Below are 13,026 nucleotides of genomic sequence, written 5' to 3' on the forward strand. Positions count from 1 at the left end.
ATATCAAATGCACACACGCATACACACGCTCTCTCTCTCAGTCACACACACACACACACACACATTCACAGAGAGAGACAGACAGAGACAAAGAGAGAGAGAGAGAGAGACAGACAGACAGAGAAACAGACAGACAGGAAAGAGAGACAGGAAGAGACAGAGAGATGGAAGTGAAACTGCTCTCACTGAGAGACAGGCGGGTACAGCCTCAGAGTTTCATGGATGGCGTGGTCCATGTATTTCAGCTTGGACACATTGTCGTAGGTTGGTGTTTCCTACCGACATCACAACGCCATGCAACTCAATCAATCAGTCAATCAAAAACACTTTCTTAATCCACATGGAAATTAAGTTGTGCAATCACAGGCTCGTTGTAAACTCTAGCATAGAATCATCAACATAAGAGATTAAAACTAGTCAAATAAGAATTCCCAATAGCTGACGAGAGACTAACCCCCCCCCCCTTTCCCCTCAGCACACACACACACTCATGTTAAGACAATGGGGTATTGCACAACAACATTTACAAATGAAAACATCCAACAACAAAAAGGGTATATATTACTAAAAATGACATGCGCGCACGCACGCACACACACACACAAACACACACACACACACATGCACACACACACACACACACACACACACACACACACACACACACACACACACACACACAAACATACGTTAAGACCATAAGGTATTGTACAACAATACATTAATAAAATCATCAAGGGAATAAATCGTATATATAAGTAAAATACACACACACACACACACACACACACACACACACACACACACACACACACACACACACACACACACACACAGACTCACACACACACATAAACATGGATGTAGGCACGTATGCATGCACATAACATATGTCACGCCAATAAAATTAGTACATTAACATTAAGATACATGAAATCCAAGGAAAACAAGAAAATATTTAAAAATAACTTCCGATCACACACACACACACACACACACACACACACACACACACACACACACACACACACACAGAAACGCTTGCCCATGCTCACCCGCTCAGTCCCACATGCACGCATAATGTATGCTCCCATGCACTCGTCTGCTGGTGAAGTTCAGGTGTTGCTGTGGCGAGGGGGCTTGGGGGGGTGGGAGGGTTCACTCAGGCAGAATAAAGCTCTATGGTTCTTCAAAAACAACAGCTAGTCATTATATAGATATATTCACAGCTTCTTTGCTTTTATTTCAGCTTGGACACACAACGTCGTGCGTTGGAATTTCCTGCCAACATCACAACCTCCCACAACCCATTGACAAATAGTAAAGAGTGGTAACTCTCTCCATTATCAATGGTACACATCTTCAATGCAGCTTCCGCTACCCATTCAGCTAGCACACAGGTAAATAATAAATAAAAGGTACATAGGTACAAACCCAGACACTTCCTCAAATAGCCTGTATCCATATCAATCAATCAATCAATATGTTGACCTGAGAAATCGAAAAAAAAAATCCACCCGGAGCCGTTACCGAAATTCGAATCCCATACCATATCTTGTCTTGCCCTGTCTGCACCACCACTCCCTCCTCGCCTCACTGGGTGACTCACTGACCTCTCCCAGCTCCTGCTGAATCTCCGCCACCACCCTTTCCTGGATGTCCGGGTGCATGGCCAGGCTGTAGGCCAGGTACTGCAGGGTGGAGCCCGTGGTCTCGTACCCGGCAACGAAGAAGAGGATCATCTGGCTCTCCACCTCCTCCAGTGTCAGGCCTGTGGTGTGGTGTGGTGTTAGTGTGGTGTGGTGTGATGTTAGTGTGGTGTGGTGTTAGTGTGGTGTTAGTGTGGTGTGGTGTTAGTGTGGTGTGGTGTGGTGTTAGTGTGGTGTGGTGTGGTGTGGTGTGGTGTGGTGTTAGTGTGGTGTTAGTGTGGTGTGGTGTTAGTGTGGTGTGGTGTGGTGTGGTGTTAGTGTGGTGTGGTGTTAGTGTGGTGTGGTGTGGTGTTAGTGTGGTGTGGTGTGATGTGGTGTGGTGTTAGTGTGGTGTGGTGTGATGTTAGTGTGGTGTGGTGTGGTGCTAGTGTGGTATTGTGTTAGTGTGGTGTGGTGATAGTGTGGTGTGGTGTGGTGTTAGTGTGGTGTGGTGTGGTGTTAGTGTGGTGTGGTGTGGTGTTAGTGTGGTGTGGTGTGATGTGGTGTGGTGTTAGTGTGGTGTGGTGTTAGTGTGGTGTTAGTGTGGTGTGGTGTGGTGATAGTGTGGTGTGGTGTTAGTGTGGTGTGGTGTGGTGTTAGTGTGGTGTGGTGTTAGTGTGGTGTGGTGTGGTGTTAGTGTGGTGTGGTGTTAGTGTGGTGTGGTGATAGTGTGGTGTGGTGTTAGTGTGGTGTGGTGTGGTGTTAGTGTGGTGTGGTGTTAGTGTGGTGTGGTGTGGTGTGGTGTTAGTGTGGTGTGGTGTGGTGTTAGTGTGGTGTGGTGTGGTGTGGTGTTAGTGTGGTGTGGTGTTAGTGCGGTGTTAGAGTGGTGTGGTGTATTGTTAGTGTGGTGTGGTTTGGTGTGTGATATTAGTGTGGTGTGGTGTTAGAGTGGTGTGGTGTGGTGTTAGAGTGGTGTGGTGTGGTGTTAGTGTGGTGTGGTGTCATGTTAGTGTGGTATGGTGTGGTTTGGTGTTAGTGTGGTGTGGTGTTAGTGTGGTGTGGTGTGGTGTGGTGTTAGTGTGGTGTGGTGTTAGTGTGGTGTGGTGTGGTGTGGTGTTAGTGTGGTGTGGTGTGGTGTTAGTGTGGTGTGGTGTGGTGTGGTGTTAGTGTGGTGTGGTGTTAGTGTGGTGTGGTGTGGTGTGGTGTTAGTGTGGTGTGGTGTGGTGTTAGTCTGGTGTGGTGTGATGTTAGTGTGGTGTGGTGTGGTGCTAGTGTGGTATTGTGTTAGTGTGGTGTGGTGTGGTGATAGTGTGGTGTGGTGTGGTGTTAGTGTGGTGTGGTGTGGTGTGGTGTTAGTGTGGTGTGGTGTGGTGTTAGTGTGGTGTGGTGTGATGTGGTGTGGTGTTAGTGTGGTGTGGTGTTAGTGTGGTGTGGTGTGGTGATAGTGTGGTGTGGTGTGGTGTTAGTGTGGTGTGGTGTTAGTGTGGTGTTAGTGTGGTGTGGTGTGGTGTTAGTGTGGTGTGGTGTTAGTGTGGTGTGGTGATAGTGTGGTGTGGTGTTAGTGTGGTGTGGTGGTAGTGTGGTGTGGTGATAGTGTGGTGTGGTGTGGTGTTAGTGTGGTGTGGTGTTAGTGTGGTGTGGTGTGGTGTTAGAGTGGTGTGGTGTATTGTTAGTGTGGTGTGGTTTGGTGTGTGATATTAGTGTGGTGTGGTGTTAGAGTGGTGTGGTGTGGTGTTAGAGTGGTGTGGTGTGGTGTTAGTGTGGTGTGGTGTCATGTTAGTGTGGTATGGTGTGGTTTGGTGTTAGTGTGGTTTGGTGTTAGTGTGGTGTGGTGTGGGGTGGTGTGCTGTGTTGTTAATGTGGTGTGGTGTTAGTGTGGTGTGGTGTGGGGTGGTGTGCTGTGTTGTTAATGTGGTGTGGTGTTAGTGTGGTGTGGTGTGGGGTGGTGTGCTGTGTTGTTAATGTGGTGTGGTGTTAGTGTGGTGTGGTGTGGGGTGGTGTGCTGTGTTGTTAATGTGGTGTGGTGTTAGTGTGGTGTGGTGTGGGGTGGTGTGCTGTGTTGTTAATGTGGTGTGGTGTTAGTGTGGTATGGTGTGGTGTTAGTGTGGTGTGGTGTTAGTGTGGTGTGGTGTGGTGTGGTGTTAGTGTGGTGTGGTGTGGTGTTAGTGTGGTGTGGTGTGGTGTTAGTGTGGTGTGGTGTTAGTGTGGTGTGGTGTGGTGTTAGTGTGGTGTGGTGTGGTGTTAGTGTGGTGTGGTGTTAGTGGAGTGTGGTGTTAGTGTGGTGTGGTGTTAGTGTGGTGTGGTGTTAGTGGAGTGTGGTGTTAGTGGAGTGTGGTGTTAGTGTGGTGTGGTGTTAGTGGAGTGTGGTGTTAGTGGAGTGTGGTGTTAGTGTGGTGTGGTGTTAGTGTGGTGTGGTGTGATGTGGTGTGGTGTTAGTGTGGTGTGGTGTGGTGTGGTGTTAGTGTGGTGTGGCGTGGTGTGGTGTTAGTGTGGTGTGGTGTTAGTGTGGTGTTAGTGTGGTGTGGTGTTAGTGTGGTGTGGTGTTAGTGTGGTGTGGTGTGGTGTGGTGTTAGTGTGGTGTTAGTGTGGTGTGGTGTGGTGATAGTGTGGTGTGGTGTGGTGTTAGTGTGGTGTGGTGTGGTGTGGTGTTAGTGTGGTGTTAGTGTGGTGTGGTGTGGTGTGGTGTTAGTGTGGTGTTAGTGTGGTGTGGTGTGGTGTGGTGTTAGTGTGGTGTGGTGTTAGTGTGGTGTGGTGTGGTGTGGTGTTAGTGTGGTGTTAGTGTGGTGTGGTGTGGTGATAGTGTGGTGTGGTGTTAGTGTGGTGTGGTGTTAGTGGAGTGTGGTGTGGTGTTAGTGTGGTGTGGTGTGGTGTTAGTGTGGTGTGGTGTGGTGTTAGTGCTGTGTGTTGTGATGTGGTGTGGTGTTAGTGTGGTGTGGTGTGGTGTTAGTGTGGTGTGGTGTGATGTGGTGTTAGTGTGGTGTGGTGTGGTGTTAGTGTGATGTGGTGTTAGTGTGGTGTGGTGTGATGTTAGTGTGGTGTGGTGTTAGTGTGATGTGGTGTTGTGTTAGTGTGGTGTGGTGTGGTGTTAGTGTGGTGTGGTGTTAGTGTGGTGTGGTGCTAGTGAGGAAGAGGAGGAGGAGGTGGGGGATGAGAATGGTGATGATGGTGATGGCGCTGACGACGACGACGATGATGATGATGAGGATGAAATCAAAATTACAATATTTTTCTTGTGTGAAAGTCATTTAGCACTTTCAGTTGTGCATGTATTGTGTAGAACAACCCAGCCCGCACCCCCACCCCTGCAAAGACGTGTGCATGCGTACATGCATACACCCCCCCCCCCACCACACACACACAAAAACACACACACCACACAACAATAACAACAACACACACACACAACACACACACACACACACACACACACACACACACACACACACACACACACACACACACACACACACACACTTACGTTTGTGAGACTCTATAGTATTCTCAGTATCCTCAGCATTGACCAGCAACTGCAGAAAATCCACAGGTGTCTGAAAAAAAAACCCAACCCAAAAAGAATGTTAACAGATAAAAGGTCCCAAAGCTTCTTTTTTTTTTTTTTTTTTTTTTTTGAGGCCTTCAGGGCACTGAACTGATGTTCAGGTGTATTCAGGCGGGGCCTAGTGCTCTCGGGGATGCCAATGGGTTAGCTGAGTTCGAGTCTGGGGAAGGAGCCAAGCTAGGCAGGAGAGGACTGGGCCCCGCCTTTCTATGCGCTGAAAAAAATGTTGCTGGGGGTGGGGGTGGGGGTGGGGGGGGACCTTTAATCCTAACCTTTACTAACCTTCTCCTCCCTCTGGCTTATTTGTATTTGTATTTCTTTTTATCACAACAGATTTCTCTGTGTGAAATTTGGGCTGCTCTTCCCAAGGAGAGCGCGTCGCTACACGACTGCGCCACCCATTTTTTTTTTCCTGCGTGCAGTTTTATTTGTTTTTTTTCCTATCGAAGTGGATTCTTCTACAGAATTTTGCCAGGAACAACCCTTTTGTTGCCGTGAGTTCTTTCACGTGCGCTAAGTGCCATGCTGCACACGGGACTTCGGTTTATCGTCTCATTCGAATGACTAGCGTCCAGACCACCACTGAAAGTCTAGTCATGGAAGGAAAGAAAATATCGGCGGCTGAGCCATGATTCGAACCAGCACGCTCAGATTCTCTCGCTTCCTAGGCGGACGCGTTACCTCTAGGCCATCACTCCACATACATATAGACAGACAGACAAAATGAGACAGACAGACAGACAGACAGACAGACAGACAGGACAAACAAGCAGACAGACAAAACCAGCTTGACGTCATACCGATCTGTCGTTCCCATCTCTGCCTTTCCGCTGCTGGACCATGCTGCGGATGCTGTCAGTGTAGAAGGCCGCGGGCTTGGAGAAGCTCCGCAGCCACCTCACTGCTGGCGCCAGGAACGGCAGCACGGCTGGGAAACACACACACACACACACACACACACACACACACACACACAGACACATACACACAGACATACACACACAGACACAGACACACACAGACACACACACACACAGACACACACACACACACACACAGACACACACACACAGACACAGACACACACACAGACAGACACACACACACACACACATACACGCACACACACACACACACGCACACACACACACACACAGAGTTTTATTTATTAATTTTATTTATTTATTTATTTTTTTTTAAAATAAGTTTCCACATTTCAGTTTCGCTTTCGCTTTTGTCAAAAAGGTCGTTGATTAAAGAGCTTCACATTACACACACACACACACACACACACACACACACACACACACACACACACACACACACACACACACGCACACACATACACACACACACAAACACAGAGAAAGACAGGCAGACACACATATACATATACACAGACACAGACAGACACACACGCACACACGTGAACCCCATTTCCTCACATACCCCACCACCCGACAGACACACACACACACAGACACACACACACGTACGTACTTACTCACCCAGCAAAGCGTTAAAGAAGTGGAACGTTCTCACGCCCCCCAACATGGCCTTGACATTGACGAGGAACGGCTCCGTCAGGTCCTTCTGGGAATCCACCTGCAGTCCAAAGGCCGTGCTGGCGATCACATCCAGCGTGTAGGCCCCGAAATACCTGTTGGGGATCATCGATAACTGATTGATTGATTGATTAATCGGCGTGGATTTCCCTCCCAATACACTCGTTCCATTCCTTTACCCCCCTCCATCCCCCGCCCCCCCCCCCCTGCCCCCCCGCCCCGAACTCCTAATACTGCTGTCGCAGATTGGACTCCCTCCATGATATTCGTATTTCGTAGTTAAAAAAAAAAAAAAATTATCACAACAGATTTCTCTATGTGAAATTCAGGCTGCTCTCCCCAGGGAGAGAGCGTCGCTACACTGAGAGCGCCACCTTTTTTTTTCCCCTGCGTGCAGTTTTATTTGTTTTTCCTATCGAAGTGGATTTCTCTGCAGAATTTTGGCAAAAACAACCCTTTTGTTGCCGTGGGTTCTTTTACGTGCGCTAAGTGCATGCTAGCACGCGGGACCTCGGTTTATCGTCTCATCCGAATAACTAGCGTCCAGACCACCACTCAAAGTCTAGTGGAAGGGGAGAAAGTATCGGCGGCTGAGCCGTGATTCGACGGAACCAGCGCGCTCAGATTCTCTCGCTTCCAAAGCGGGATGCGTTACCTCTAGGCCATCACTCCGTTCAGTTTCCTCCCCTAAAACACCTGTTGTGGGTCGTCAGTAGCTACTGTTAGCCGTGTGGATTTTCCACCAAAAATACTTGGCTCCATTTACTCCGAAATATCTGTTGTAAAATATAAAATATACCGTCAGTATCTGCTTTGATGAAGCGGTGTGGATTTCAATCCCAAAATACTTGTTCCTTCCCCTCCCCCACTCCCCCCCCCCCCCCCGAAATACCTGTTGTATACGTACCTGTTGAATTTCCCCGCAAAATGCCTGTCATGTTGTGCCTGTCCCCTTCCCCCATAACCCCCCCAAAAAACAACAACAAAACAAAACAACACAACAACTATTAAATCTCCCCTAAAATTCTTGTTGAACCCCCCAACCCCCCTCCACCCACCCCCCTTAAGATTCGTGTAGAAGTTCATCCAAATTTACTGTTGAAAGTTATCACAATTACACACAAAATAAACCCGATAAATTATTTCCCTTCAAACGTAGTCCTGCGTGTGTCAGCAGTCATCTGGGGCCGGGTCCAGACTTACTCCTTGACGTTGACCTTGTGGCCGTCCTTGGCCTTCTGCATCAGGTTGAAGGTCAGGTCACGGCTGCAGCGTTTGATCTGTGGCTCCATCTGGACACGTCACCCACAAACAAAAGGGCCGAGCACTGACAGGTTGAAAATCAAAGGTGATCTCATTGGAAATTTGAGAAGCTGGTATATATAGCTGTCTCATCTTTTGTCTTCAGTTTCTCAAGTTAATGCAAGCGTTCGAATGACTGGTGTGAAAGCGCTTTGATTGGTCTCTGCACAAGATTCAGCGCAAAAATAAATAAATAAATAAATAATAACAATAATGATAATGATAATAATGATGATGATGATGATTATAATTAGTACTCGTTTCATCAGGACTAAATGGTTACATTTCAAGGTGATTTCGTTGAAATTGATAAAAAAAAAACCCACAACAACAGCAAATAGACAATAACGATTTTACAGACAGCATAAAAAATTTCTTCTCATGCTCACACAAGAAAGTAAAAGGGAAAAAACAAGACTATAGATAGGTAACTGTGGTACTGTTCTATTCTGACAACTGACAAAGTCTAATTAAAAAAAAACAACAACAAAAGTAATGGCGAAGGGAAGATATCTATAAAACATAACGTTTGCAACAATGTTTTGCCCTTTCTGATAATTGTATTGTATTGTATTGTATTGTATTTCTCTTTTTATCACAACATATATCTCTGTGTGAAATTCGGGCTGCTCTCCCCAGGGAGAGCGCGTCGCTACACTACAGCGCCACCCATTTTTTTTGTGTGTGTATTGTTTCCTGCATGTAAGTTTTTTATTTGTTTTTCCTATCGAAGAATTTTGCCAGGAACAACCTTTTTTGTTGCCGTGGCTTCTTTTACGTGCGCTAAGTGCATGCTGCTCACGGGACCTCGGTTCATCTTCTAATCCGAATGACAAGCGTTCAGATCACCACTCAAGGTCTAGTGGAAGGGGAGAAAAATTCGGCCGGCAGTTGAGCCGTGATTCAAACCAGCGCGTTCAGATTCTCTCGCTTCCTAGGCGGGACGCGTTACCTCTAGGCCATCACTCCACTACACCGAGAGCTGGTTAAATAGTACTGGATCACTTTACCAGCCTATATTTTCAAAGCTGGCACCAACCAAACCTCCTAGGTTATCTTTTTAGAAATTCTCGACACAATCACGATCACGATCACCCAAAGACCAAAGTCCCTAGAAATATCTGCAAAGATGCTTTTTAGGCAAACTCACTAATCAGTCAGATCCTCAACAATCCCTACTCTGAGTTTTTTGATAACCACTGCCGTATTCGGCACAACTCTTATTTGTTTGTTGTGCATGATGATGGAGTATCCCGTCGGACCGACGGATGAGTAGGCAGGCAGGCTTATCTGTCGGTGTGTGTGTGTCCTCATATGGGAGAAGAGGCCGATTCTGGATGTGCAGCACTTCCCACAGGTGTTGCAAGGGAAAACGTCTCCAGAAGTTGAGCCCCGCTTCCGCTCACGCTTCGCTTCTCCTTAATGGCCAGATGTTCTCTTGTTTTCAAATGTCTTTATAATACCACTAGAGCACAGCATCCTCCAGTGAGAGCGGCCAAGGGCATCAGTTTCCTTATACAAACCATTAACACGGTTTCCCTTTCGCGGAGGCGTCAAAGCGTGCGGACTGAACCATATGCGCTACACCACATCTGCTAAAAAAAAAACAAAAAAAACACCCCCCCCCAATCCCCCCAAACAAACAAGACAAACAGGAGCAGATGCCTTACATATAATCCCCACGTGCTGCTCAGGAAGTGCCTCAAGAGCACCAGCCCTGTGTTTGTATGGAAACACTAACATATCAAAATTAAAACAAAATATACAAACAAAATGAGCAAATGAGTAAACCTAATGAAATGATTTGATTTCAAATACGTAAAAAATAAAGATGCCGGTAAGAAAAAAATTATTGAAAACCCAAACCCATCCCATAGCAAGACAACCCAAACCCATCCCATCCGAACTCAACCCATCCAACCCAACAATACCCTACCCATCCCAACACAACCCAACCCATACCAAGACAACCCAAACCCAAACCCAACCCATCCAACCCAACAATACCCTACCCATCCCAACACAACCCAAACCCATCCCAACACAACCCAAACCCATCCCATACCAAGACAACCCAAACCCATCCAACCCAACAATACCCTACCATTCCCAACACAACCCATCCCAACACAACCCAAACCCATCCCAAACCAACACAACCCAAACCCATCCCAACCCAAACCAACACAACCCAAACCCATCCCAACCCAAACCAACACAACCCAAACCCATCCCATACCAACACAACCCAAACCCATCCTAACCCAACCCATCCAACCCAACAATACCCTACCTATCCCAACACAACCCAAACCCATCCCAACCCAAACCAACACAACCAAAACCCATCCCAACACAACCCAAACCCATCCCAACCCATCCCAACACAGCCCAAACCCATCCCAACACAACCCAAACCCATTCCAACCCATACCAACACAACCCAAACCCATCCCAACACAACCCAAACCCATCCCAACCCAAACCCATCCCAACACAACCCAACACAACCCAAACCCATCCCAACACAACCCAAACCCAGCACCTGTCTCAGTTTCCCAGCACTGAAGGTGGGGGTGATGATGGCCCGGATACGTTTCCAGTCCGCCCCTCTGGAGCTGGGCAGCGTCCTCTGGAAGATGGACGACTGGGCACTTCGGTTCAGGACCTGAACACACACACACACACACACACACACACACACACACACACACACACACACACGCACACACACACACACACACACACACACACACACACACACGCACACACACATGAGCCGCGCGCGGTTACATACACACACACAGACACACACACACATACGAAGCACACACACACAGACAGACGCACGCACGCACACACGCACATACACAGAGAAAAAGAGAGAAAGAGAGAGAGAGAGAGAGAGACAGACAGACAGACAGACAGACAGACAGACAGACAGAGACAGAGACAGAGAGACAGAGAGAGAGACAGAGAGACAGAGAGTAAGACACACACACACAAACACACACACACATGCCTGCATGCACAAGCGCGCCCGCGCGCGGACACACACACACACATACAATCTCTCTCTCTCTCTCTCTCTCTCTCTCTCTCTCTCTCTCAATCAATTAATCAATTGATTAATCAGTCATCAGTCGACTGAATGATTAACAAATCAGGTTATTTTTCTTCTTGAAAAACCTGTCCTGAAGCAGCTCAACAACCACCTTTGTTTCAACAATCTCATCCACCCATTTCAGTCTGCCTATCGCGCTGACCACAGCACCGAAACCACTCTCCTCCACATCCTGAACAACCTACTGCTAGCGTCGACTCAGGACAGATCTCCCTTCTCACTCTTCTCAACTTGTCAGCCGCCTTTGACACGATAGACCATTCAATCCTTCTTTCCCGTCTTCATTTTATATTTGGTATCAACGGCACTGTTCTAAACTGGTTCAAATCTTATCTCACTGATCGATTTCAGTCTGTCATTGTTGATAATTTCCTGTCTGAACCCGTTAAAATCGAACATGGAGTCCCACAGGGATCTGTTTTAGGCCCAGTGCTCTTCACACTGTACACTGCTCCTCTCGCTGAAATTATCAACCGCCATAATGTCAGTCTTCATTTTTATGCTGATGACACAGCTCCATTACAACTGACACAATCAAACTTGACAGTATATCCATCCCTCTTTCCAGTTCAGTCAGGAACCTCGGCGTTGTCCTTGACAACACACTGTCCATGCAAAATTTTATCAGTCAGACATGTCAATCCTGTCAATTGCGGCGCATCAGTTCCATCCGGAAATATCTGTCCATTGATGCAACATCTAGACTTGTCGTTTCTCTCATTCTCTCTCGCCTTGACTACTGTAACTCTCTATTGTCTGGTTTGCTTGCTTCATCCATTCAGTCTCTTCAGCGCATACAAAACTCGAAATGAACACCCGGGGGGACAGGTGAATCATTATCATGTAACTGACACAAATATAAATAACACTGGGTATAGTGCTCATAACAATTTACAATGGCTACTACACCAACTGTTTGGATAACACATACATACGACATAAATCTGGAGGAAAAAAGAAGAAAAAAAGAAGAAGAAAATAGTAACACACAAGAGATTCAGCTACTGTACAAGGTGGGGTGGTTATCCACAAACGCACATAGGACAAATTCACTATAATGTAAGCATGTTGACTCAGAGACAATCACTTTATCTGTCGAGTTAATTAAGTCAGAAAGCTTTCATTATGATTAAAAAGAAAAAAAAGACGAAAAAAAAAAAGACAGAAAGATTAGGTGGGTCAACAATTCTTTGTTTGTACTTGTATGCATCTGTCATTCCCTTTTTTTCTTCTTTTTTCCCCTTCATCATTCCTTTCTTCCTTCTTTCTTTCCTTCTCCTATCTTCCTCCCTTCCTTCTTTCATTCCTCCATTCTTTCCTTCATTCAGTCCGTCCTCTTTTCCCTCCATCTTTCTTTCCTTCTTCTACCTCCATTCTTTCCTTTCTTCAATCCTTCCTCTTCCCTTCCTTTCTTCTTTCTTTCCTACTTCTACCCTCCTACCTTCCTTCCTTCCTTCCCCTTCCTTCCATCATTCTTTCTTTTCTTCAATCATTCATCTTTCCCTTCCCTCCTTTCTTTCCTTCTATCTTCCTCCCTCCCTTCTTCCCTTGATTTTTTCCTTTCTTCAGTCCTTCCTCTTTTCCCTTCTTCTTTCTTTCCTTCTTCTACATTCTTTCTTTCTTCCTTTCCTTTCTTCAATCATTCCTCTTTCCCTCCTTCCTTCTTTCTTTCCTTCTCCTATCTTCCTCCCTTCCTTCTTTCGTTCTTCCCTTCCTTCCTTCTTTCCTTTCTTCAATCATTCCTTCTTCTCCCCTCCTTCTTTCTTTCCTTTCTTCAATCCTTAATCTTTCCCCCTCCCCTTTCTTTCTTTCCTTCTTCTACCTTCTTTCTTTCCTTCTTCTACCTTC

The 13,026-nt window shown here is 46.6% G+C and overlaps 1 protein-coding gene across 1 annotated transcript in view; it reads right to left on the minus strand.

The window, feature by feature from the left end:
- LOC143302291 (cytochrome P450 3A29-like) overlaps window positions 1–10,719 on the minus strand; it is a 16,069-nt gene extending 5,350 nt beyond the window's left edge. Inside the window, exons 1-7 of the mRNA XM_076616891.1 lie at window positions 10,600–10,719; window positions 7,956–8,044; window positions 6,696–6,847; window positions 5,988–6,115; window positions 5,107–5,176; window positions 1,614–1,771; window positions 187–275 (exon numbers count right to left, since the gene is read on the minus strand). Of these exons, the coding sequence (XP_076473006.1) occupies window positions 187–275; window positions 1,614–1,771; window positions 5,107–5,176; window positions 5,988–6,115; window positions 6,696–6,847; window positions 7,956–8,044 (686 nt within the window). The 5' untranslated portion in view covers window positions 10,600–10,719. The remainder of the gene's footprint in view (window positions 1–186; window positions 276–1,613; window positions 1,772–5,106; window positions 5,177–5,987; window positions 6,116–6,695; window positions 6,848–7,955; window positions 8,045–10,599) is intronic.
- Between the last annotated feature and the right edge of the window lie 2,307 nt (window positions 10,720–13,026).

This window comes from Babylonia areolata, chromosome 29, assembly GCF_041734735.1.
Source record: "Babylonia areolata isolate BAREFJ2019XMU chromosome 29, ASM4173473v1, whole genome shotgun sequence".
In the NCBI taxonomy this organism is placed as follows: domain Eukaryota; kingdom Metazoa; phylum Mollusca; class Gastropoda; order Neogastropoda; family Buccinidae; genus Babylonia; species Babylonia areolata.